The sequence below is a fragment of the Chenopodium album genome, chromosome 3 (genome assembly GCF_948465745.1).
Source record: "Chenopodium album chromosome 3, dcCheAlbu1.1, whole genome shotgun sequence".
Classification (NCBI taxonomy): Eukaryota; Viridiplantae; Streptophyta; class Magnoliopsida; order Caryophyllales; family Amaranthaceae; genus Chenopodium; species Chenopodium album.
The window spans coordinates 85,643,206-85,670,695 of NC_137836.1; the positions used below are offsets into that span (position 1 = coordinate 85,643,206).

Consider the following 27,490-nt stretch of genomic DNA (forward strand, 5'->3'; position numbering starts at 1 on the left):
CTAAAACTATGTGCCGGTTAAACTGTAATACTTTAAAAAACACGGAGGGAGTGGAGGGAACATATTATAATTGTGTGCAGAACTTGTTTGGTTGAACTCTTATAAGCTTAATCAATGGTACAAAGTACTTCGTAATATATGAGATTTTATGACGATATTTGGAGACACATCACTAAGATAACTCTTAGCGTCTGTTCTCATTGACTGAACTCAGCTGAACTGAACTGAACTGAACTGAATATATTATAAAAGAAGGAAATTAGGAGCTGAACTGAACTGAATTTCAACGTATGAGAACAAGCCCTTAATGTGTCTGAACATAGAATAAACTATGAAGTATGAAACCTTTTGAAATGTTTGATTTTCTCATTAGTTCATATATAGCAAGTTTAAAACATTTCATGAATTCTTGAGACTATCTTTGTCCCCTTATTCTCTCTTTATAATTTGCTCAATTGACCACTTCAGCATTGTTGTCTGTTAACAGGTAGAAGCTATAATCAAGTAGGTTAAGAATAAAATTGTTTTTTTTTTTCTTAAGAAAAGAATAAAATTGTTTATTGGTTTCTTTTAATTTATTGCACTGATCCAGGTCATTGGTGCACATGATTTATGAAATTATTCATCGTTTTTCTAGCTAGCCCCCTTTTGTCTATGGACTGAGAAGTTGACATTATTGCTCAAGGTTCACCAAAATACAATTATTGCACCAGATTTATCATATACAGATACAGCTATATATGGAGTATATAATAAAACTTAGCCTTTACTGATACAAGTATTATATTAATAATACAACATTATTGATTTATTTCTGACATGTACAAACTTTAAATCTGTAGTTGCAAATTAAATTGCGCCAACAAATTAAATTTCATTAATCTGCATCTGCATTCTTACTAACTTATCATACTTACTGATTTTAAACATTATTAAAACCTTAAAAGGTATGCTTTTTCCTTTTTCCTTTCACCTTGTGACTCGTTGTACAGTACAAAAATACAATTACATAGTTCAATCGGTCAATCCTTTACAACCAATATGAAATCCTTTACAACAAGCAGTACTTGGTCTAATGGTAAGATTGTTGTATCCCTTAGACTTTACCCCTGGTTGCCTGTGAGGGGCTCTGGCATAAGCTTTATGATCAACACAATCAATTTAGCTCAACCTTGTGCAAAATGCCATAGTACTAGGCAAATTCTTATTTCGATATTTAGCCCTGCCTGGCACATTTGCTTCTTAAGTTGCAACCAGATTATTAGAAGCCATTTGAACTTATCTGCCGATGGTAGCTTGGTAATAAATCATACAACCAAAATGTATAAATCATTGTGTCCATACAAGTTAAATTTTGAATTTAATACTTTTTTTTTCCTTCTGTATCAGGTCAGATAGGTCAGTTTTTGACATCATTAATACGTAACTAGATGAAGATTAATACTTCATAGATATTAATATCAACAAAAAATTTATATTCACATAGTGTCGCACTACAAAATTTGTAAGTATGTCAAATACAAGATCAATATTCCCCCCCCCCCCCCTCTCTCTCTCTCTCCTCCCAATTTTACAAAGGTAAAGAAGTTATATGAAATATGAAAGTTTTACTGAAAAGGAATTGCAAGCAGCATTGAACTGGAACGGGAGATACAGAAAAGATTAAAACAATAGTAGTATGTAAGATTAAACATGGTACGAAGTATAATTTAATTAAAATCTGGTAACTTTTATAATGTACTGAATTCCAGCAATCATATGTTGTTTACCCTACACTGGCCTTCGAGTTGAAGCTGTTCTCTCTTTGATGCTAAATCTTGCAAGATTGCACTACAAGCCTCTCTCAATCGCGATGAGTTTCCTGTAGAGATTGGTGAGCCATGAAAAGATGATATTCTATGAGATTTATCTACTGGGCTATACCTTTTGAACGATTCATCACCATCATCGTCATCATCATCATCGACTTCTTCATTTGTTGCACCAACTTCACAAACTTGGGACGGTCTTCCTACATCAAATCCATTAATACTTCCCAGCTTGTTGTTGGCAGTGAAGTCCCATTCTATGCCTCCATCTGAAGTTTTTCTCTGCAAACAAATACTTTCCCACTGAATTTTCTCAGAAAGTGATCTCCTTCCCTTGAATACTTCATCCATTGAACCCCTTCTGGAGTCACCTTGATTGTTACCTTCACAAGCAAAGCTCCACTTGTAGCTCCTGTTATTATTGTCCATGTTTAGTTCGATTGAGTGGAGCTCGCTATCTCCTGAGTCTCCTTCTCCTTGATCTCCTCCATTTTCCAGTGCACCTATTTGCATTGTCCTCAAAAAATGTTTCAACCCTGTTTTTTCATCAAGATTATTGGTACCATTCTCTTTACTTTTCAAGTGGGTTTCAATATCATTCTTTAATCTCTCCAATGCCGCGTTTTTCTCCTCATATTCATACCGAGCTTCTGAAAGTTTCATCTGGACTCTCTCTTCCCTCAAGACATCCGCCAATTGAAGCATTTGTCTTTCTTTCTCAACCTCTTCTCTTGCTTTAGCTGATTCTCTTTTCAATTCCTCCACCTCAACTCTCTCTTCTCCTATCCCTCTTGCTAACTCATCACAAGTTTGCTCCAATATCTCCCTAGCCCTTTTCTCACTGTCAAGCTCCTTGAGCGCGGTAGTAAAATCAGCTTTTGTATCAGCTAACTCCATACCTAGCTTCTTGTTCAGCCTTTCAGCTTGTCTCCTAAGCTTTCTCTCTATCTCAAGCTCCCTTGCTAAGGATGAAACAGCCTCTCGAATTCTCTCTCGCTCTCTGCTCTTCCAAGCTGCCTTTTCCTCAGCAAAGTGCTTCAAAAGGGCATCCATTTGATTGCAATAAAAGCGTTGATCTTGAATCAACTTGTCTACTTGGAGTCTCGCTCGATCAAGCTCAACGCGTAGAGCAGAGACTAAGGTTATCCTGGATGAATGTTGCTCCTCTTGGGATAGAATTCGGAACAAGACCTTGACAAGCTCTTTTGAGGCGATTAGGCTGTTATTAACATCCTTCAAACGGGTTTTGACGTTCGTATTGTTCTCTCCAAGTCCGGCCATGTGACTCGATACCTGCATAGCTGAGATCAGATCAACAAACATGTATGTATCTATTTCATTGTACCTTTGTCCATCAAAATTGACTAGCCCATCATATCATACAATGAAAATGTGAATTGTAGGTGTTAATACTACAACTTACCTCAATGGAAGTGGCTTTTCCAAGAGTTTCAGGGCCTCCTCCTGCAATCTCAAGTTTCTGCGAAGTTGCAGAAGATCTTCTCCTGTGACCTCCCACTTTAGATCCATCAATCTGTAGTTATTCAACAAGCAAACAAACCAAACAAAAAGTAAAATAATTAACTATTCAAAATAATTTAACAGAAGTTGAAAATGTATTGATACTAACCTGGTCACAAACAGGGGTATGAGGGTGGTTGTTGGTGCTTCTAACTCTTTTCTCCTCCAAGATTTCCTCTTTCAGTCGAGCAGGTGAATGAAAGCCATTTATTTCCCACAAAGTAGCAGCCAATTTTCGTGCTGAAAAACCCTCTTTCCCCTTATTATTATTATTATTACTACTAACATTGTTATAGTAATAATTATTATTATTTGTATCAAAATTCTGCAAAGGTGACCCTGAACCTGATGCCATAATGAGTTTCCCTACCAAAACACCCTTTTTCAATTTGTAATTCTTCTTCTTCACCACTGAAGAGGATGACGACGACGATGATGACACCCTTTTCCTGATTTTGCAATGCTGTTGATTTTGCCTTGGCATTATTATTCTCTAAATTTCTCTTCCTGCTTCTTTCAAATAATCTATTACTCCCAACTTGGTTTTAATTATTATGATCATAATTCTCTGTCTTCCTTGGTTTTTATGGGGGACTATGTTGTGTTTTTAGTACACTTGATAAATAATACTACTACTACTTGTACAGCTAGCTTGCTTTCTTTCTTTCTTTAAAAGTGTATAAGATCAAAATAACCTAGATTTACTAAATCATTAATTTAAAAAAAAAAAAAAAATGGGGGTAAAAATAATTGTTGACCCTACAATAGAAACCTTTTAAAAGAATGGAACTTAAGTGGGGATGATTAATAGAATACAGTATGTGAGAATGTGTTTTTGGATGCCTTGAGAGGGAAACCAACCAAAATCAAAGTTTAAGAAACAAACTTAAAAAGAAAGAGAAAGTACAATTTGTGATTAAGGCTTTGAATTTGGCTTCATAATTTTAAGAGTAGGAGGACGTGACATGCACGTGAAGGGGCGAACCCATGAATATTCTATAGGAATTAGGAAAGGTGCATGTGTATTTGTGTTTTGGTGTCTGGATCTTGATTGACCTGGTTCGACGTATTTCGTTTGTAGCCTTAGAGGAGTAAGGAGTATGTGACTCAACATACAACGATAATACTAATGTTATCAAATAAATGTAATTTGCAGGGTGAGGAATAACTCAAGTGATTAGTAGTGGTTAAACTTCTCTCCTGATTTCTGATAATTCTAGTATATTCTCAACGTTAGCGCGTTATTGAACAAAATTACAGGGATGAGGAGTAATTGTGGCTGTTACTCTCAAGTGGCCATAACATTAACATACATACGAGTAGCTCTAAGAATAGGAATGTAATAAAAACTGGTAAGAAGGAGCCAAGAAAAGATTAGGGAATGGTAGGGCAGAAATATAACAGGCCACGAGGGGTTGGGTCCCATCAGTTCTGCTGAATATGGTGAATTCATAGCTGGTATTTTTGGATTTCAAAATTATTTGGATTCACATCATACAAACCATTGAGGCCCCACAGACCACAGTACATACATTTTCCCTTTTAATTTGATTTTGTATTTTATACTCGTACCATATTCAGAGGCCCATCGAATCGGCCCCATCTGCATGGACTCCATATATTTGTTATTCTATGTCTTTCATTACTTACTAGACCACTACTAGTCTAGACTCTAGTGCTCCATATAGCATTTTTAAATTTCAAATCGAACCCGTTTAATTATTTGAAACTGATCAACCTGAATGAGAACCAAATCAAAAATCGTTCTTTAGTCAATTCGAAATCAAACAAATCGTTTGGTGTTAAACCGTATATGAACCATAACCCTTTATGAACTAAATCGTTCAAACCCTACCTAAAATTGAATAGAATCGAATACAATTTAAATTGCTAATGACCCGTACTGTTCAAAGTCTTCAAACCAAAAACGTTTGAATCCACTAATCGTTTAAATCGAACTGCTTTCAAACCACAAATTGTTTAAACCAAATCATTTATAAACCGATCTGTTTTCAAACCATAAAACGCAAACCATTTAACAAATTCATTAACAAACCACAAACTAAACCGTTTACAATTTGTTAAAATTACGCACAAATGCACAATAATATACTTATATAGTTTTATACACAATAATTTTAATAATACAGTACAAAGTAACTTTTATCCTAAAAAAAAATACGGAGTAATTTTGTAAAATTACACACAATTATATACTTGAGCAATTAGCCAATTGATGTTTTTTTCTTTGTCAGCCATATTTTATTTAAAGCGATTTAATTTGTTAGCCAATGTTTCACACATATGAAAGTATTGTGCATTATAAACTGGACTCACGTGAAACGGTCTCATGCAAAACCTTCTGTTCACACATATGCAACATATAATTTCTTACAATTATTGCATTTTCTGAAAGCCCGTGAATGTTTTATTAGTATTCAATCCTTCTCTCTAATTATAAAATGCAATGTTATAGCAATATGTCCAACATCTTAAGAGTGCTTATTTAGTTAAATTATGCTTCGTATATATATATTAGACTTCGTATATATATATATATTAGACATTTTAAATTGATATGTAGTTTGTATATAAGTTCACTTGACTGCGCCCAAGTTCGGATACCACATGGATATCAAGGAATGTTGTTGAGGGAGCATCAATAATGTAATCTCTATCTATGTCACATGGAGCCTCACGGTTGTTTCTAATCAAAATATTGTAGTTAGTTCTAATAGATGATAATCAAACCAAAGCTATTAGGTAAGAGAATATCATCACATGGCTCTCCCTGATCCTTTTTTATTTTTTTTATTTTTTTTTGGTAATTAGCCTTATTAATCTAGGTTTGTGCTTTTCCATAAGCACATTTGTTTCACCCTATTAACATCCCTATTCAGCCGCAAAATGTTGTTAAATGTTGATTTGTTGACTAGGAAACTGCCTAGGAGTACTCATACTTAGGGTATTCGTAGTGCGGTTTGGATCATAAACCGCACCAAACCGCAAAAGTGCGGTTTGTAATTTTTTCAAACCGCACTTTTAAAAAAATCCGCACCAAACCGCACCGTAAAATGCGGTTTGGTGCGGTGCGATTTAACCGTATTTTATTAAAATTGTAATTACTCTTTTAAAAACAAAACTTTTATTTTATTTTCTAATTATTAGTTTATAATTCAAATATTAAACTCTTTTAATTAATCTTTAATTAACTAATAGTTAAAGATTAGCTCATATAATTTAGTCCTATAAAATAATTTTAATGAAAATATAGTATAAAATTCATAAATCGTATTAAAGTGCGGTTTGCGGTGCGGTTTGGTCTCAATATTTTTTGAAACCGCACCAAACCGCAAACCGCAGTTTGGTCATTTTTAAAAACCGCACCGCAAATTTCAAACCGCAAAACGATCAGACCGCAAATTTGCGGTTTGGTTTGCGGTTTGGTGCGGTCTAAACCGCACTCTGTACAGCCCTACTCATAAAAAGAGATGTTTCTTGCAAAGCTATAAGAGACAATTAAAGATTCTACGTAGTTTTCTTATTCTGAATGTTGGGTTTGCAAAAGAAACTGATTGACTACGATAATTGTGAAATGACCCAAACAGCCAATCATTAAAGTTCATTAAGTAATCTAAGTTTTAAAGTTGGAAAATTGGATTTCTTAAAAGTTCTTGGCTGCATATTTAAACGAAATAGCGAATCATTAATATTCCACGAAAAATTTTATACTCGTACCAACTTTTGAATTTTTTAAACTCTCCAGAATGAATACAGATAATCTGATACACTTTATTGTGAGAGAATACATAGCATTTTTTTATTTTTATTTTTTTTTTTTTTGAAAATGACTGTTTTCATTATGAATCTCATCAAGCAGGCAAGAGATGTTAGTAAAGTACTTAACAAGTAGAGAGACTAGAGTGCAGGATTTGTACGCAATTCATCATGCATAATAAGCATATACATTACATAATAAACAGTTACATTACTTCATAAGCAGAGAATAGGGCATGCATGAACAGAACATATGATGCATCTTCACATGTTTAAACTCAAAAGTATTCTTCAGTCCTCCCCTTGAAGCCAATCTGCCCAAATGTAAGGCACAAGAACAGCCCCAGATGCCACAATACCATCCACAACCTATTCCGACCATTACATGTACACAGCGCGTAGAATATCAGTATTTACATTGATTAGCAAGACATTTACTCTGTAAAATTTTTAAATTTCCTTACACTTATCATAATCTACGGAACATATACCAAGTATAAAAATAATAATTAGCTGATCTTAGTAAAGATACTCACCAGAACTGAGAAGTAAGGGCAGGAGGGGTGGGAAAGTGAGACAACTCCTCCCCAATGCTTGAGAAGAAGAGACCTGTGAGGCTGTTTCCATTAATGGCCGGTACGCTTGATGGAGCCATCCATCCAATCAACCCAAACCCAATCACATTGAAGTCTGTCCTCAGCCAATTTCTTTCAAAGCTATATCATACAAATTAATTTTAGAACTTCGTATTACTTTTCTAGACAACACATATGTCACCAAGAAAACTATATTACATTGTAGTATAAGGTAAGAATAGAGGCAAAGATAATGCTATCAATTTGTCAAATGTAAGAGTATTACAACTTATTGTTAAAAGGTTAACTAAATACTACTTCTATAGTGCTATATGGTTACAATTTTCATTTATAATACCAATGGGGTCTTGGGTTAGCATCTAAAACAGAGGGTTTGTATAATAGGTCACAAAATCAAATCTCCCTGTCCACCTATCTATAATCTATATTATAATATTACCCTTGTGGTTCAACAAAAATAACAACAAAGCACCTTAGTCTTAAAACAATTTGTTTGAGATATGAGATATCGGAAAATATAACACATATTTTTAGATATCTCATATCTCTAACACAATTTGAGATCGACTAACCTGGAACCCTTGTGTCTGATTCACCCTAAATTTTATTTAATTTTTTTTTTCTTTTCATTTACAATCACTTCTTTTTGTTTATTATACGCTACATGTAATCCATATTTATTTCACATGCATACTCTCTAGAACAATAAAGAAATAACTAGCTAAGTCTGATCACATGTATGAATTTTCATCACTCTTACTATTTATCTCATTTGCAACAATCGATGATACGGAGTAATCCGTCTTTTAAGTGTATATAAAGCCACAAAGAAAAGTAATTGGCGATGAAATTCAAACCATGTCATATGGTAGTAGCCTAGTAGGACAATATCACCCCCCCCCCCTACTTATAAAGATTCACAATTCAATGGGTCAAGGGATCTATTTATAAATAAAATGAGTATGAGTAAAGTGAAATAGTGTATCATGCATTCATGTCATAATTTGATGACAGAAATTCCCGAAAAGTAAAAAAATAAAACGTAAGGTGAGTAGACAAGTTACCACGTAAATTTTCCTCCAGACGTAGCACAAGCTAGGCTGAGAGGGTTCCTTGCTGCTACTTTTGACTTCAAGAAGCCTGAAATAATATACGTATAGAAAAGAATGCGATTAGATTAGATTAGATCATACCCGAATTTGAGCTATTTATTTATATCCAAATGCTAATAATTTTACAAGCAATATATAATCATGTAGATAAACAGGATTACCTGAAGTTAAGCCAGTAGATTTAGAGGAAGAGCGAGAGAGAGTAGAGGTGCCCAAACCGATGACACTTGAACTGCCTGCAAAACTACAGTTGGCCGCCATTTTTGTGTCTGATTACTCACTCTCCAATTCTGTTCTCTCGTTTTTTTTTTTTTTTTTTTTTTTTTCTTTTCCTTCAAATGGGGACTCACTCAGATATTTTACGATGAAGTGGATCAGAGAAAGGATTTCATGGATTATTCTCTGGTCAATGGATTTTGGACACGTGTATTTGTGGATAAAATTTTACAACACTATATATGTAAACAAAATCAGAGCTTTAGTATCAAGTGTCTATACTTGGGACTCTCTTATCTCATCCCACATAACAGGAGTTCTTCCATGTGGCCAATAAATTTCCGAATTACCAGTATATATAAAAAAAACCCCCAAAAAAAGGAAAATTCTTTTTTTATTAAATAAATGTGTAGATCTAAACATAATCTAAAGCCTGTTTAGTACTCCCATCTTTTAAAGTTTACTCACTATATATGGCAGCGTATGTATTAACTACTTGTATTAAGGTCTGAGGAACTATTGAGATAGAATTATAGAAAGCATTCCACTTCACAATTTCAAAACCAACTGGTATACTCTGCGCTTTTTAATAAGCAGGAGAAAAACAAATTTACACATTCTTCATAAGCCTATTTAGTACGATTAAGGGTAATAACATTATAAAACGACATATTTGCAAGAGGTGCAAGCCTTCTTTTCTCCAGGGACAGTATCAATTGCAATTGCAAATTTGCAAGTGCTTTATCCTGGGTATTGATAAGATCTAAATATATGGAAGCACTTGTTACATCTCATTCTTCATTATTGTTACTAAATCAAATCAGGGGCCGTTTGGTTCGCACGGGGTAAACGGAATGGAATGAATAAAGAGATTCAAAGAGAAAGGAATGGAAAACCATTCCATATAGCATGTTAATCACCACCACCAATGGTCCACCATAGCACCATCACCAACGACACCAACACCACCACACAACCCCCCTTATCCTTCACTTTCCCACTTCTCCAGCTACCCCACTGCCCAGCCACCACCTTGTCGAAATTCCCCAGAGCCCGTCGCACCTCCCCCACCCCTCCCAACACATCTAGGATGGAATAACATTAACCTCTGTATAATAAAATCCAAATCTTCTTCCCATTTTCCTTCAACCCAAAGTGAAATTTACAAATATTTAAAAATAAAATTAAAAAAAAAAATAAAGTTTTACTTCGATAAAATACTTTACTGTACAAATAAATAACAATCAAAGAAAGACCCAGTAAAGAAGAAGAAAGAGAAGTCTGCCATCATCACTATCTTTGTCTCTGCATTTTCATCCGTGATTCACTTTGCAATTCTGGGCTGTTGTTGCTGCTGTTCATAGCCCAGATTGATTGTGTTTAGATCTGCTTTGGTGGGTGTTTCAATGGGTGGTGGTTGTGTCGAATTTGGGTGAGGTGGTTCACACAGGTGGATTTAGGGTGGTTTCGGTGGGGTGGTTTTCAAGGAGGGTGGGTTTTTTCCGGTGGGTATAGGGCGATTTGAAAGGCTGGTTATGCCAGTGAAGTTGGGTCGGTTGATGGTGGTGCTTATCGGCGGTCGGCGAGTGGCGGCGAGTGGCGGGGGAGTGGCGGCGATGGCCGGGGGAGGGACGACAAAGTGGCTAGGTGGTGGCTTTGCGGTGGGGGTAGGGTAGAAGGGTGGTTCCTGTGGTGGCTGATGTTGGCTAGGGAATGGGAATGGAAAAGTCTAGGAGGGGGAGGGTGGGGAATCAATATAGAGGGATTTTGGGTGAACTCAAAAATAAAAATGGGTAAAGGGAATGATTGAATATGACAAACAAACAACAACAAAGGGAATTCATTCCCTTTCCCTTTGATTATTAACCCCAACCAAACGGCCCCTCAATTCGGGTTAACACCAACTAGGATGGAAAGAATGATCCAGGAGAGAACCCATCAGATCATATAACTTGACCTCTATAGTGATACAGAAAACAGTTCGGTTCAATCAATAACTGAGCACAGTAAAAGAAGACAATTTAAGTCTGCACCTGCAGTGCCTGCAACTTCAGTGTAGGCAAGATCTTTTAGCTGAGTGAGCTGAGCAAATGATACTCCGTACAACATACAAGTGATACTGGAATGGACCAACAAGAAAAGACTGAATTAGTTTCACATCGAGCTTGGCTTCAACAGAATGAATAGCTATGCTCGGACAATTTCACCAGTCACTCTTCAGCATCATTCCATGCTGATGGCCCACCCAGCCCAATTTCTGGCATCAAGGACTGAAGCACAGAAGCTTCAGCACCTTTATTCTTGGTTTTCTTTTTCTTTGCTGGATAAGTAACCAGAGCACTAACTGTGTCAAACTTCCCAACACCTTGGCTGCCTCTTCTTTGCCCGGTATTAGGATTCATACTCTCTGTGGCATCATAAGCTACAAGTTCTGCAAATGGAGTTTCCTTATCATCAATAACATCCATATGTTCTACCTTTCTTTTTGATCTTTTATCATTCATAGTTTTGTCAGCCTTTAGCACTTGATCTTCTTTCTCCGCATGATCCTTCTTACGAACAATATGTGCCACATCAGGCTCCCCTTCAGCAACTTCACTTGATTTAGCTTTTCTAGAAATTTTCTGATCTCTTTTCTTGCCAAATGAAAAATCTTTCTCGTGAAATACATTGGCATTGAGTTCTAAATTTAAGTTCCCACTAGACTTTTCTGCCATAAAGTAGCTATCATCTTCAAGTACTCCAGCCTTTGCAAGCTCATGGTGATTATTCACCCCTTTTTGGTTCACCTGTTTATCAGAATTGGCATCTACACTGTTGTTGGAATTAGTAATCCAATGCTTAACATCATCCTTTTTCTTTGAAGGTTTAAGCTCATTTCCTACACTAATCATGGCACACTCAACTTTCTGATCATTCTTAGAGCTCAACATATCCATCTTTTTAGAGTTGAGTATCTCCAAATTGGGAACTAGCCTTTTAACCTGCAATCAATTTTTTCCCCAAAACAATCAATTTCTCAATATACATTGAGTAGAACTAGAACCAAAGAAGAAGCTTGCAACAATAGATAATATAAAAAGCATCAGAAGCACCAGTGATCATATAATCAATCCAAAACTAACAATGGCTCAAACGAAATCAATTGGTGAATATATACTTAGTAATTCAATAAACGTTTGATTGTATGAGCACTTTTGTATGTTATGTCCCTTAGCGTTTGATTGTATGAGCTCTCTTCTTCCTTCCTCTTCTAGCTGCTACTGTACTACACTCATCCCTTCAATATTTTCTCAATTTTTTTTCTCAAATCTGAAGTAAAGCTCATAGAGGATATGAATTATTGAGGAAGGAAGAAGAGAGCAACATCAACTTAAAGGCAATTTAGTGTTTGTATATTATGATTTATGATTGAAACAGAACTTTGCTAGCTATAAAATCATCCCTTCTTTTTGCTAGCTTTAAGATTACATTACTTTGCTGACTATTACTAGCCTTAATTTCAATTGAAACAAAGTTACAAAACAATTACTAATGTATTAATAATATGTTCTTAGTATATCAGTTCCTTAATTTTAATTGTAACAGAATTTAATTCTTAGTCTTTTTTTTTTTTTTCTTCCTAAATTTCTCAATTAATAATTGTATATTTTACACTACTAAATTAGTGATAATGCAATATATATGAACCATATTGATATTTTAAATGTATGCAAATTTGCCTAGTAATGCCGACAAAGACTCTACTCCTACATCTTCTATGGACCCTATTAGTAAGCCTATTGTTAAGGAATTTAATGTCAATATCAATGATGAAATGGAGGAGGACGCTGAAGAAGATGAGGAAAATGATGTTGAGGAAATTCCTGCACCATCAAACACTAATGAAACTATTCGGGATCCAGTTCCTCCTACTGGCCCTTTTAAGAGAGCAAGACAATATGAGGTTTGGAAAGAACTTACTAACCCTGTATTAATTAATCAACAATGGTTTGTAAAATGTAAGCATTGTCTTGAAAAACTTAAAGTTATTAAGTCTGGTGGTACTACTCACTATAGTCGTCACTTAAAAAAATGTGAAACAAGGCAAAGTAATTTGCGGAAACAATCAAAACTGAATTTTTTACCATCTGATTCTAGAGCCGGAACACTAAATTCTACTTTTGTTATGCTTTTCATGATGGTAAATTTAACATGCTTAAGAAGAGGGAGGGTATTGCATATTGGATTGTCATGCATGAAAAACCTTTACAGTTGTTGAAGAGGAAGATTTTAATTTGATGTTGAAGAGAGGAATTCCACAATGGAAAAGTGTCTCTCGTCATACTATTAGAAACGATGCTTTTAAAACTTATGAGGTGGAAAGAAGAAGCTAAAAGAGTTGTTGAAAAGTATTGATAGGATTTCTTTGACTATTAATTTGTGGCGTTCAAGGCTCCAAAAAATTGAGTACATGGTTATTACTGCTCACTTTGTTGATCGTCATTGGAAACTTCAAGAGCGAATAATAAGCTTTGTTCATATACCTCCTCCTTGAAAAGGTAGAGATATAGCAAATTGTATCTTCAAGTGTTTAAAGGAGTGGGAAATTGAAAATAAATTAAGTGTTTCTCTTTAATTTATGTAATAAATTTATGTTAGCTTTTTTTTTATACATGATTCTAATTGTGATATTTGTATCTTTTCTTAGATTTTCACAATTTCCATGGACAATGCAACGGCTAATGATTTTTGCATAGAGATATTAAAAGATACGTTTTCATCAGTAAAAGGTTGATTTGTGGAGGAATGTTGTTTCATGTGCGTTGTTGTGCTCACATTTTGAACATTATTGTTTAACATGGATTAAAGAAAGTGAAACTATCTCCGTGGTAGTGACCAACGGTTACAAAAGTTTACCGAGCTTGTTCAACAATTCAATCTCCCACATAGAAGATTGGTTCTCGGATGTAAGATTAGATGGAACTCTAACTTATGAAATGCTTGCTTGTGCGATCAAGTTCAAAGAGGTATTTCCTAGACTTGCTTTAGAGGATAGAGAATATGTTTATCGTCCTAGTGTTATGATTGGCTTAAAATTGAGAAATTGCTTTTGAACTTTTAAAAGTGTTTAATGATGCTACTAATAATATATCTAGTCAGAATATCCAACATCCAATTTGTTTCTTGGTGAGGAGGGATATTTATTAATTGAAGGAAATGAAAAGTTTGATCTAGTGGAATGGTGGAAAGAAAAATCAATGAAGTATCGTGTGCTTTCTAGATTGGTCGCTGATATCTTAGCAGTTCCATAACAACTATAGCATCGGAAGCTACAGTATATATATATATATATATATATATATTATATATATATATATATATATATATATATAGGGGAGGGATCCGGTGAGAATAGGTTCATATGTGAGAATTCATACTTATATGAGAACTGATCTACAATTTAGAACATGTTGGTAAAAATTTAGAACATACGAGTAAAAATTTAGAACATGCGACTAAAATTTAAATTTAGAACATATGAATAATAATTTAGAACATATGACTAATAATTTTGAACATGTGTGTGAGCAATAATATAGAACATCTAATTCAAGAATTAGAACATGTGAGTAAAAATTAAAAAAATTTGCTTTATGAAATTTAGAACATATGATTTAAATTTAGAACATCTTATTTAAAATTTAGAACATGTGAATAAAAAATTTAGAACACTTGGTATAAAATATAGAAAATGGGAGTAAAAATATTGAACATATAATTTAAAATACATAACATGTGAGTAAAAATTGGAACATATGCTTTCGAATTTAGAACATATAACTAAAAATCTTAAAACACATGCACGTTTTAAAATTTAGAACATATAAGTTAAAATTTCGGAATAAGTCATTCGAAATTTATAACATCTAACTTAACTAATTTATGGTTTAGAACATGTGAGTATTAAGTTAGAACATCTGATTTTAATTTAGAACACCAGAGAAAAAGTTTAGAACATCAGATTTAAAATTTAGAACATACGAGTAAAAATTTAGAACATAAAAAGTGTTCTCACATAAGAAAAATTCTCACGAGAGTCTCCCCCTATATATATATATATATATATATATATATATATATATATATATATATATATATATATATATATATATATATATATAGTATAATGTAACATTTTTTTATATATAATTTATAATTTGTATCTACTACAAGTCTACAAGTATTATTTAACTTAATACTATTATTTTGATTGTAGAATAACTTTGGAAAAAAAGAACCAAAAGAAATCATTCTTCCAATTTCCTAATGTTGAGGTACTGCACTTAATTTATAAGTTTTACATCTTATATATAAGTTTATTATTTATTAATTTGGATTCGAAATATATTATTTTTTGTAGGATTGCAACGAGCGTGGATGTTCATAAACAGAAAGTTAGCCGAAAGGTTGTTTGAGATAAATTAGCTTAAAGCTTCGTACAATCGTTAATGGCTTTAGGCAATCACTCTCAATTGTTAAGCTGGCAGACTGTGCAGCCCCTCACATACTCAAGACACATCGCGGCGCATCCCATACCAACCACTCTCCACGCCCCCCCCCCCCCCCCCCCGAGTCATGATATGCTGGAACAACATCGGCTTCACGCTTGAGTTCCGGGCTACTACCCTTAAGTTTTTGTCTGTCCTTCACGCCCCCCCCCCTGTGAGTCATGATATGCCTGGAACAACATCGGCTTCACGCTTGAGTTCTGGGCTACTACCCTCCTCCCTTTGTACAGCAGGTGGTCATTTTCCACCGCATAGCCCGAACTAATTTCCCCTCTTTCCACTGCGATTTTCAATCGCTGAATTTCGGTTTCCCCCTTAATCTCCTCCTCCAAGATATCCCAATCCACCCCCTGTGTGGTGATTAGATTCCCACATTCCGGGCTGCCATCATCCTCACCCCGCCGCGAAAGGGCGTCAGCCACCCGATTGGCTATACCCAGTTTTTATTGCAATTTGAAATCAAACCCAATTAATTTCCTCACCCATTTTTGATATTCCATCCCCACTTCCCTTTGTTGAGCAATGTACTTCAAGCTTTGTTGATCGTTACGCACAACGAACCTCCTACCAAGTAGGTAGTGCTTCCACTTTTGAACCGCCTAACACACCACCATAAGTTCTTTCTCATAGATGGATTTGCTACGACCCCCGGGGCCAAGAACCTTGTTGTAAAAGTCTACGAACCATCCCTCCTGCATCAATACCGCTCCCAATCCATAGCCTGAAACGTCCCATTCCACCACAAACAGCTTCTCGAAGTTCGGCATAATAAGCACGGGGGCGGTGACCATAGCTTCTTTCAATTTGATGAATGCCTTCTCGACGAACCAAAGCTGTCTTTTTTAAGTTGATCGGTTAAAGGCGGGGCTATGAGGCCATATTGCCGAAGGAACTTTTGGTAATATCTAGTTAGGCCCAAAAACCCTCTTAGTTCTCTTATAGACATAGACCTCACCTTTTCTTAGTCCACTGCTACCCCTTCTTTGGTGATGACGTGGCCCACGTATGCCACCACTTCTTTTTCAAATTCACACTTTTTCAAATTTGCAAATAAAGTGTGATCCTTAAGTAAAGCTAGCACCTCACGAAGATGATCAACATGCGCCTCCTTGCTCTTGCTATACACTAAGATGTCATCAAAAAATACAAGAACAAACTGTAAAAAAGGACGGAACACTTCATTCATGAGCGATTGAAAGGTGGTCGGGGCATTAGTCGACCCGAAAGGCATTACTAGGAACTCGTAATGGCCCTCGTGAGTCCTAAACGCCGTCTTGTGGGTGTCCTCCGGTTTCACCAATATTTGTTGGTATCCAACCTTAAGGTCGAGTTTAGAGAACACATGTGCTTTTGAAATTGGTGATAGCGGTATGGGCGTACGCTAACCGGATTGCTCATTTCTTTTAACACTATTGCATGTTCGTGGCCCCTTGAAGGTGGCAGCCCTTTCGGCTCTTCGAACACCCCTTCAAACTCCTTCAGTAAAAACTCGAGGGTCCCCTCTCCTTGTTTCTTTTAACACTATTGCATGTTCATGGCCTCTCGAAGGTGGCAGCCCTTTCGAACACCCTTTCAAACTCCTTAAAAACTCGGGGGTCCCCTCTCCTTGTTTCTCAACTTATCCTTCCAGCTTGTTTAATTCCACAAGCAGTACTCCCTTTTCTTTTCTCGAGTGTACGAATCATAGCTTTCAATGCTAGTGCGTGTAAGACTCGGGTCACCACGAATTGTCACTGTTTTACCCCCTATCTCGAAGCTCATCTCCTGTAATTTCACGTTGGTCTTGCCCCTAATTTTTCTAGCAATTGAACTCCTAGTATCACATCAAAATTACCAAGTTGCAAAGGCAAAAAATCTTCTACCACTTCTACTTCGTCACTCAACTTCAAACGAACTTGCGTGCACTGCCCTTGCCCCCTTATGGCCTTGTCGTTTCCTAAAGACACCCTAAAAGAGCTATTTCCGGTCACGGTTAAACCGAGTTTCTCCACGGCTTGGATGGATATAAAATTATAGGTGGCCTTGGGATCAATCATCACCACCACCGCATTCCCCTTAATGATTCTGGTGAGCTTCATTGTCTTGGGGTTGGTGATTCTGACAATGGAATTCATCGAAATGGTTGCAGGTATCTCCCCTTCTTCGTCCCCCGGCCTTTCCAAAACTTGAAGCTCCCCCTTTTCCTGGAGTTCCTCCTCTTCCACGAGTAGTACACTTAGTCTCTTGGCGGCACAAACGTGGTTGAGGCCCGTCCACAGGTCGTCGCACCGGAAACATAGGCATTTCGCCTTTTTATCCGCAATTTCTCTTTCCGTCAAACGCCGAACTTCGCCGTTAAAACATGAAGTGCTGGGGTTGCTGCGATTCTGGTAGGACTGGGGCTGGGCTTGCATATGGGTAATTTTGGTTTGGGTTGGAGTTGTAAGGGTTTTAGTTTGGGTTATGTGTTTGGGTGTTTGTGACTATGGTATGGGCTGGCCAACGCCAAGTAAGGTTGAGGCTGGGCTCTTGTTGAAGTATGAGCACGGACGAGGTTTGGAGTAAACCCCACCCATTTTCTTCAAGGTGCTAACCCGATTTCTTTCTTCGAACCGGATTGCCAAAACCATGGCGTCCTCTAGGGTTAACGGGTTTAACATTCGGATCTCGGCTTTTATCTCCTCTTTTAACCCATTGATGAACTAGCCCTTCATCAAGCTCTCAGTTATATCCATTAACGGCGAAGCTTTCTTTATAAACTCCCTCCTGTACTCCACCACGGTGGTCGAGTGTGTCACAGTGAGCCGTTTTTCGTGTAGTGTCCCGAAGTTCACCTGTCTAAATTGACTTAACACCCGTCCTTTCAGATCTTCCCATCCTATCAACGGTCGGCGACGGCTTTCCCATTGATACCATCGTAGGGCATCACCGTCCATCGCCACCACAGCGGCTTGTAGCTTCTCTACCTCCGACAACCGGTAAAATTGGAAGTATTGTTCGCTCTGGAGTATACACCCGTCGAGGTTCGGGCCTTCGAAATCCGGCACGTCCAAACTTCCTGTACCTCCAATTGTTACGCCCTTCCTGGTCGTCGCCGTTGTTTGGGAACCCACCTCCCATTCCAGGCTCCAAGCTACCAAAGCAAATTCCGTTGACCCCCCCCATTTCTCAGCGGCGGCTTGTTAAATCCACTTGTACTCAACGGGGCTCGTTGTAGCCTCCGACGTTCAGTGGTTGTTCAACCTCGTTCCCACCACTACAGGTGTTTTGCCCAGATTTTTGATGGTGGAGAGCATTCCTCGTATTTCATCAAAAAACTTGTCTTGTTTGCTCGTCATTAGCGCGTTTTGTTGGTTTTGGTCTTTGCGGAAGCGGTCTACTCGCCTTCACCTGCCACACATCGTCAATGGCTGCTCTGTTCTTACGTGCCTCTTCTTCCAGGATCTGCTGCAGCGAGTTCTCTCCATCCCCCATCTTTTCCAGGATCTCTTCTACCCGTTCTTCAAGCGCCGCAACACGCTCCTTAGTGGCGTCGAGGCCATCGTGGCTCTGATACCAAATGCAACGAGCGTGGATGTTCACAAACAAAAAGTTATCCGAAAGGTTGTTTGAGATAAATTAGCTTAAAGCTTCGTACAATCGTTAATGGCTTTAGGCCATTACTCTCAATGTTTCCTCATACAATTTCTGAATGCTTTCCTTCTACTACTCTTCTACTATTTATACTACTGCTTTACTACATAATGGATAAAAGCCTTAATTACTACTTTACTACTTTCTGTCTCTTGCTGAGTTACCAAGATGAAAATCAGTCCTGTTGTGCCCACTTAACCGTTGCTTGTGTTGGTAGTGGGAGGGTGTTCTGCTGCAGTTGTGTTGGTAGTAGGGTGGTGGTATGCTGCTGGTTGTTGGTGCATTGCAAGGATATTGGAGAAGATTAAAGGAAGATTTGCAACCAAAGACAAATTGAAGAAAAAAATGATGCCCTGTATTCATTTTCTTTGGTTATGTGATAAATTTGTTAATGATTGTAGTACTTAATTTAATGTTCTAATTGTTTGTTGTGTAAGAATTTGAATTTGTAAAACATTTTTTCCATTAGATTTTATTTGGTATTTTTAAAAAAATTATGTATGTAAAAATAAGTAGTTTATATTAGTTGAAAATATTAAATAGTTAAGTTACAACTAAAAAAAAAATAAAAAAATAAATTAGACGAGCAGATGACGAGCCGAGCTATCGAGCTTAGCGAGTTACGAGCCATTGCAGCTCGAGTCGAGTTGCAAAAGAAATAAACGATCACGAGTCTAACACTAACTTACGGAGTAACGATCACGAGTCGAGCACGATGTCACGAGTCATCTCCCTTGCTAACCATGGGCGTCATTTGGGTCACTAGGCAACCGAGCATAAACGTGTCCAGGGGGCTTGCCCACTTCCCTCTAAAGAGCTTTATTTTGATCTGGTGCTATTTTCCTAGTGAACACCCTAAGTGACAGTAACACAATAATGAGTCATTTGGAGACCCAAACGAAGTCCAAATGGACCCAAATTTAGGGTCCACCGTATTTTGATCCAAGGAAGACCATGGTGGTGTCGGTTTTCCGAGATGAGGTCCCGAAGTACAAGTTTTGGCAACAGGTAGCCCGAAAAACGCGAGATGCTTTTAGAAGGTTCCAGAGCTATCTATAAGGTTATTTGGAAGACTATTCTAAAGTGGATGACTCTAGAATAATCAAGGAAGTCTTCTAGGTTCTTCTACATATGTACATAACTCTTGTAAAGTTCTAGAATATTCTAGGTTAGTCCTTAACATTTTAGGCTTAGATGTGTGTAGAAACCTCCATGTATGTATGTTCTTAAAAAAGTAGGAACTCTCTAGATACTTGTAGTCTAGAACCTTCCATTTGAGGAGGTTAGGAATATTCTAGATACAGCTTGTAGCTAGGATGGAGCAGTATAAATAGGCTCATTTGTACATTCAGTTAGCATTCCAAAAGCACTTGTGTTCTCTTGCAACTCAATCCTTTCCTTCAAACACTTAGAGAGTGAGGAAAACCAAGGCACGAGGGTGCCAAGTGAGTAGTCAGGCATACTAGCAAGGGTGATAGCTTGTGCTCTATTGTCTACGACACTTAGTCATTAATTCAGACTAAGGCACTAAGGGAGAGTGCTTAGTCAACCAAAGGGGTCTTGTTAGCACCAAGGGGTTGTGCTAGCAAACATATTTGAGTAGCACAAAGGGTTGTGCTACGTGGGCACAAGGAGTAGTGCCAAGGGAGAAAGCCTGACTCGTCTTACGACAAGGAGTGGCACCAGTGTGTGACTAGGGCAAAGTAGTCGGCACGTGACAACAAGCTCTAGTTTTCGATCACGAGTCGAGCACCCCCTAGCTCGTGATCGACTCGCTCGATTAGCACCCTTACTTATATTTCCGCTATGCCTTTCAACAGACCATGAAAGCATTACACACGGCAACAGTGAAGAGCCCAAAAATAGGAGAAAAATTGTTAGTGAAGAAGAGAGTGAAAAGGGAGAAGATTATTTAATTTGGTTAAAGGAGTACTTTGAAGAACATTTTTTTGTGGAAAGAGGCATTTTATTTCAAAGTAATAAATTAATTATATCCTTTCTTTCTCAACATTTATAATTTTAGAACACCTATTGTTCAATTGATGATTAAGAGGGGAAATTCTTGGATTTATAAACGCCTCAAAGCCATTATCTAGAAGTAATGCATGCGCCCGCTGCCATGCCCCCAAGGACATGTGTAGTAGGCTAAGTGCCATGATTCGAGTGTTTTAAAATTGGATCATAAGGCGCACTCTAAAGGGTTCATCATGATAACAAGATGAAACGGCAGTGACGTACCGTGTCCGAAACGTTTCGGAAACGTATCACGTTTCGAAACGGTTGTGCAAGTTTCCTAATTCTTGAATACGTCTCTCATAATTTGGAAGTTTGGAAACCCTTGGGAAACTTAATTCTCAGTATAAATAGGCGTTTCCCCTTGAAAAAAGGCAATTAAACCCTTGATTTTACAATTTACATATTACGAGCAGTAGAGCAGCGAACTCCATAGTTGTCGTTTCCATGGAGACCCTTGTTTGCCACCGTCACCGCCTTGTCGGAACAACGTTGAGGTAATTATCAATTACCACCGGTTGAGTTCTGTATTTTGGTTTCAATTTTGATTTCTGTGTCATACTACCGATCGATTTTTGTATTTGGTTATAGTTTTGAATCTTTTGATTTTGATATTAGTACCACTTTTTTATTTAATTATGTATTGATATTGCAATAGTCGTATCAGCGCCAATTGATATTAGTACTACTTTTTGTTTTGTATTCTCAACCTTACTTCATGATTGCCTTGATTAAATGTTTATTGGTTGGCAGTGATATTGATATTAGTACTACTTTTTATTTAATTTTTTAATGTATCTTTTCAAGCACTTCAATTACGTATAATTGTATATACTGGAGTAGTGGAGTAGAATACACGTGTTTTGCAATTTCTATGCTTTATTGGTTATTGAGAATATAATTAATTGAGCAATTATATATATAACTATATATCAAGCAGGAGAAGTTTATTAAAGCATATTGTCGTTGATTATCAATTTATTATCATGGCTAATCTTGAGTTTGAAACAAGTCAAACAACAAATAATCCCTCTGTGAAAAAAAAAATCATTGACGAAAATAGTCCCTTTTGGAAATATGTAACTAAGGTTGAGAAGGTTGGGGGGAAAGGTGGAAATATGTTGTGGATTTGTGATTTATGTGGTGGTAATTATCAAGGAACATACACTAGAGTTAGGAGTCATTTGTTTGGTATTAAGGGAAAAGGAATTGTAAAATGTCCTAATGTTAATTACAATCAATTGCGTGAGATGGAGATGTTGAAGGAAGAAGTTCAAAGAAAAAAAGATAATAGAGCACCTAATAATGTTCCGTTACCACGAAGGAGGCTCAGATTATGTTGTTCCTACTACATCAAAGAAAAGAAAGGAAAACCCAATCTCCAAATTATATAACGTTACTGCAAGAAATACTTTAGATTCTCCGATTGCTAGAATGTTCTTTACAGCTAGTTTGCCTTTTAATTTAGCAAAAAATCTGCATTACATGAGTGTCTTTACCTGTGTTGCTAATCATAATTTGAGTGGTTATATCCCACTAAGCTACAATAAGTTGAAGGAGAATATAGACACTTATGCAACCCATCAAAAAATACATAGAGGGAGAAAGGAGTTACTATTGTTTATGATGGTTGAAGTGACCCACAAAGAAGATTCTTAATTAATTTTATGGCTACTTCTAGATGTGGTCCAATATTTATTAAATCTGTTTATTGTTTTGGTGAGGTTAAAGACAAACATTTTATTGCTGATCTAATGAAACAAGTAATTAATGAGGTTGGAGCTATGAATGTTGTTCAAATAATTACTAATAATGCTCCAAATTGCAAAGGTGCCGGAGAAATCATTGAGAGTAGATATCCATAGATCTCTATTGGACACCTTGTGTTGTCCATACTTTAAACCTTACTTTGAAAAACATTTGTGCTCCAAAAAATTTAGATTCTAATCAAGAAACATATGATGAGTGTCATTGGATTACTGAAGTTCATGACTCATAGTATGAGATTGGCCATATTTAACAATTACTGTTCATTGAAGTTACTTTTTGATACTCGTTTTGCTTTAGTGGTGGTTATGCTTAAGAGATATTCGTCGTGCTCTTGAAACAATGGTAGCAAGTGAGGAATGGGCGAGTTATAGAGAAGATGATCAAGGTATGGCTAGGTTTGTGAAAGAAAAGGTAACATGTGATGCATGATGGGAGAAAGTAGATTACATTGTTGCCTTTACTGACCTATACATGACATGATTAGGATTTGTGATACTGACAAACCAACTTTGCATTTAGTGTATGAGATGTAGGATACTATGATTGAAAAGGTGAAGCTTGAAATTTATACTCATGAAGGCTTGTAACATGATCAACAATATGAGATGTAGGATACTATGATTGAAAAGGTATGGCTAGGTTTGTGAAAGAAAAGTTCATCTACTCCTATTATACACGCATTGGCTTTAAGAGTTCTTGGACAACCTACTTCATCATCATGTTGTGAACGCAATTGGAGCACATACAATTTTATTCATTCACTATGAAGAAATAAGTTAACTCCACAACGAGCTGAGGATTTGGTTTATATTTATAAATTATAACAATCTTCGACTTCTATCAAGATTCAAGAAACACAAAGGAATACAAAGATGAGAAAACACGGATGTGGGATATAGGTGGTGATCAATTTGATAGCATGGAAGAAGGGGGATTTCTTAAGTTTGTCGAGCTTTCTCTTGATGAACCAGAATTGGAATCTGAGTTTTGTTCGAATGACATTCTTAGTTTTAAAAGGCGTAAGGCGCACCTAGGCGCAAATGGTCCTTGCAGCCTAGACGTGAGGCACAAGGCGAAGGCGAGCGCCTTTTGTATGAAGGCGCGTGTATTTATATATTTTTTTCAAATTATTTTTTACTTTGATTGTACTTAATAGTTAATATTAATTAAAAAGATTCATAATAAATTAAATAATGATATATGTAAAATGTCCATCATTCTTCAATTTATAACTTAAATCTTAGTTATTTTCTTTTTGAGGCGCAAAGGCACATGAGGCGCGCTTTTTAAAACCAAGAAGACACTATTTAGACCAATTAGATTTTAATACTTTTATCTTTATCATAAGCTTTTTAGACTTAAAAGACTAAGTATTAGTTTATTTTTATTTCTTGCAATTAGTTATTTTATTCTAATTAAATGTCTTTTTAATTATTATTTTTCGTGTCCCCGTTTCCCATAATTTTAAAATTTCCGTTTCCGTGCAACCTAAATATACATTAACCAAGTGCAGCACACAACCCATGTACTAGGTAAATCATGTTTTTCCAAATTATTTATTCACCCAACTGGGCCCATGAATATCGATAGAGTAAGTGGCTTCTGTGAATGCAAACATACATTTCTAAAGACTTACAAAAATAAGTGTTATTACCTTTTTTATGAGCTTGGCCTTCTCAGCTATTGGATTTCCATGTAGGTTAAGGTTTTTCAAGTTATGCAATGAAGAAAGTACCTGCAAATGTGCCAAAACCATGATCCAATTATCACAAATGAGTAAATGACTCAAGAAGACATTGTTAGACCTCCAGTAGGTTTAGGTTTTTTAAGTTATGAGAACTGCATACCTCCAGGTCAGACCACCTTGAAATCATGTTATTTCCTAAGTCAAGAATTTGGAGTTTCTTACTATAAGCCAGCCCCTCGGGAAGAGTCTGTCCAAAGATAATATGAGATACAAATTGGTAAGTAATATTGTGCATTCTAACTAAATTAATGGGGACAGAAGACAAAGTAAATCCAGAATAATATAAAGATAAACATATTGTAGCAACCCCATACAAACTCTACTTAGCCAGAAACATATATATAGGCATAGAAATGGTTGAATTAAAACTCTGGAAGAGACAAGAAGTCAAGCATACACCTTAATATCATTATGAGCAAGGCGCAGTTGTTGAAGTCCAGTGCAAGCCTTGATTGAATTGTCAATATCTTCTAGTTGGCAGTTAGAGAGAGAAATCTGAAGTGCCATGTAAGATAATTACAACCTAGCCTAGTGGATGCTCTGAAATGATATTATTGTATTTAAATCTGCTCACCTTTACAATCGATTTCTGCTTGGCCAGTGAATTGCCTACTGTACGGATTGGATTTCGAGATAGAACTACAATGAAGATAAACCAGCCAAGTATAGGAAACTTGGTTCAATTAGTCATATTATTTCGTTTAAAACTGAATTGATGCAAATAGGCAAGCTTCAATATAATCATTGCAATAAAGCAAGGCAAACACCAAATTCATCTAGATATGCCAATGACTGGCTGTAATGAATCAGGTTAGCAGATGAAGCATAAACAGAGTAATTAAGCAATTATCAGATTCTAAGCAGGGGAAAAGTAAAATAAAGTGGACATTTTGATAGACAAATGAATGGTTGGGTACACCAACCTAAGAGTTCAAGGGGCTTAGTTCTCTCCCAAACAGAAAACTGCACAATCCCAATGATTCTCTCTCTCCCAACTTTTCCTTTTTTATCACAATCACAGCCTTCCCTTAATTCTAACCCTCTATCAGCCACCTTGAATTCCCCTCTACTGGATTAAAAGTGACTCGCCTGTAATACTCCTATCTTTACATCTACCATAAGGCAGCAGGAAAGGAGACCTAGGAGGAGTCATCACAGGGACATTGGAATATGATATGACAGACTTAAAGAAACAAACACAAAGCCAAAAACACAAGAAAACAAGGCGAAATTACAATCACATTACATAATTAGGATACTGCGCTATAAACCATATAATAAAAGCCTAAATATATGGAGAAAGAACTAAAAATTTATGCAGATGTCAATATTGAAAGAAACAGAAGATATATCATCCATGAAGCAGATAAATGATTGAGCAACAGAAAGTTACCAAGAGTATTCAATTCAATTAGTTGGTCAAGGCCAGATATTGATCCAATATCATTGTCTGCAAAAGATGTAGAGAGAATGAAGCAATTAAAGATACATTCCTTCTTTGAATATTCGTGGACAAAATGAGTTAAATCAAAAGTTGAGTGAGATGTAAGAACTCACCGTTTAATATCAAAGCACGTAACTTAACGAGATTTTTCACCTCGTCCATAGATTTAAGTTTATTTTTTCCAGCATTAAACACCTAATTAACCAGAATACACGAAAAAAGGTATATTAAAACAGGCGATTACATAGTACAAAAAAGGATTCTATGATTAAACAGTAGAAAAAAAAAAAATTACAGCGAGATTAGTGAGGGCTTGGATGCCATTCAAGTTGAGAAGCTTGTTTTGTTGCACAGATAACCATTTCAAATTGTAGCACGACTCCAAACCCTACAAAAATTGCAATTGGAAATCAGAAGAAAAACAAATTAAAATAAAGAGTGATGTTGAATTACAATTAAAAAAAAAATGTGTAATGAACCTTGAGTGAAGTTAAACTGTTGAATGAGAGGTCAAGTCTCTGGAGTTTGTTGAAATCGCTTAAGCAAGAAACCTGAAACCAATTGAAGACTTTGATTAGACGAAAGTCCGAAAATGGAGATAACCCCAAATTGAAGATACGGGAGATTGGAGTCCGTACAGATGAGAGTGCTTTGTGAGTAAGAGATAGTGAGGTTATGGAGTCGGACTTATCACTGTTGTTGTCTCTAAGGATGTCCTCCTTCTTCAACTCACCCATGTTTCACTCCTTTCCTCAGTTCCTCTTCTCCTCTCTTCTCCTCTCTTCCTGCCCTCACCATAAACCCTATTCTAAAACCCTACCCATTACAGTCTTTTCCTTTTCCTTTTTTTTTGTTTTTTCACGGCAAAACAATGACCTTTTTTTTTTTTTTTTTTTTTTGAGGGACGGCAAAACAATGACCTTGTCCCGCCTAATGATTATAAACCACTGGACTAGATCTCGTGCCATGCACAGTTTTTCACACTTCGTTACACAATGTCAATGTCAATGTAAAACTACATTTAAATATAAAAAATAATGGTCTAAATTTTATTTTTTATTTTATCCAAAATCAAGCAACTTAAAATACTACCTTTTTTTATAACTACATATTATAATTCAAACTTTCTTTTTTATACTTATTTCACACTAGTTTTATCCCCGTGCAAATGCACGGATTTATAATAATAAGACTTGAAAATAAAAATAAATAAATAAATGAATAAAATTCAATTAAAATGGAGTTAGTTTAAATGAAATGGCTTATATGTAACATTTTTTATTTTTAAATTTGAATTCATATCATGTCTATCCTTAAAATTCT

At 36.2% G+C, this 27,490-nt stretch overlaps 3 protein-coding genes across 3 annotated transcripts; all 3 read right to left on the bottom strand.

The window, feature by feature from the left end:
* Positions 1–1,633: 1,633 nt before the first annotated feature.
* LOC145621368 (uncharacterized) lies at positions 1,634–4,248 on the bottom strand. Its single transcript, XM_081676102.1, has 3 exons — positions 3,439–4,248; positions 3,232–3,342; positions 1,634–3,101 (listed from the first exon to the last, which is right to left on the bottom strand). Exons 1-3 carry the CDS (start codon positions 3,811–3,813, stop codon positions 1,755–1,757), a joined length of 1,833 nt encoding a protein of 610 aa, XP_081532228.1. The 5' UTR covers positions 3,814–4,248; the 3' UTR covers positions 1,634–1,754.
* A 3,012-nt stretch (positions 4,249–7,260) lies between these two features.
* On the bottom strand, positions 7,261–9,140 carry LOC145624725 (photosystem I subunit O-like). The gene is made up of 4 exons (XM_081677817.1): positions 8,976–9,140; positions 8,767–8,842; positions 7,643–7,822; positions 7,261–7,475 (listed from the first exon to the last, which is right to left on the bottom strand). Exons 1-4 carry the CDS (start codon positions 9,073–9,075, stop codon positions 7,385–7,387), a joined length of 447 nt encoding a protein of 148 aa, XP_081533943.1. The 5' UTR covers positions 9,076–9,140; the 3' UTR covers positions 7,261–7,384.
* Positions 9,141–10,146: 1,006 nt separating this feature from the next.
* Positions 10,147–27,031, bottom strand: LOC145624724 (uncharacterized). Its single transcript, XM_081677816.1, has 10 exons — positions 26,806–27,031; positions 26,647–26,718; positions 26,463–26,555; positions 26,281–26,362; positions 26,117–26,173; positions 25,298–25,362; positions 25,123–25,218; positions 24,824–24,910; positions 24,631–24,711; positions 10,147–12,014 (listed from the first exon to the last, which is right to left on the bottom strand). Exons 1-10 carry the CDS (start codon positions 26,902–26,904, stop codon positions 11,241–11,243), a joined length of 1,506 nt encoding a protein of 501 aa, XP_081533942.1. The 5' UTR covers positions 26,905–27,031; the 3' UTR covers positions 10,147–11,240.
* Between the last annotated feature and the right edge of the window lie 459 nt (positions 27,032–27,490).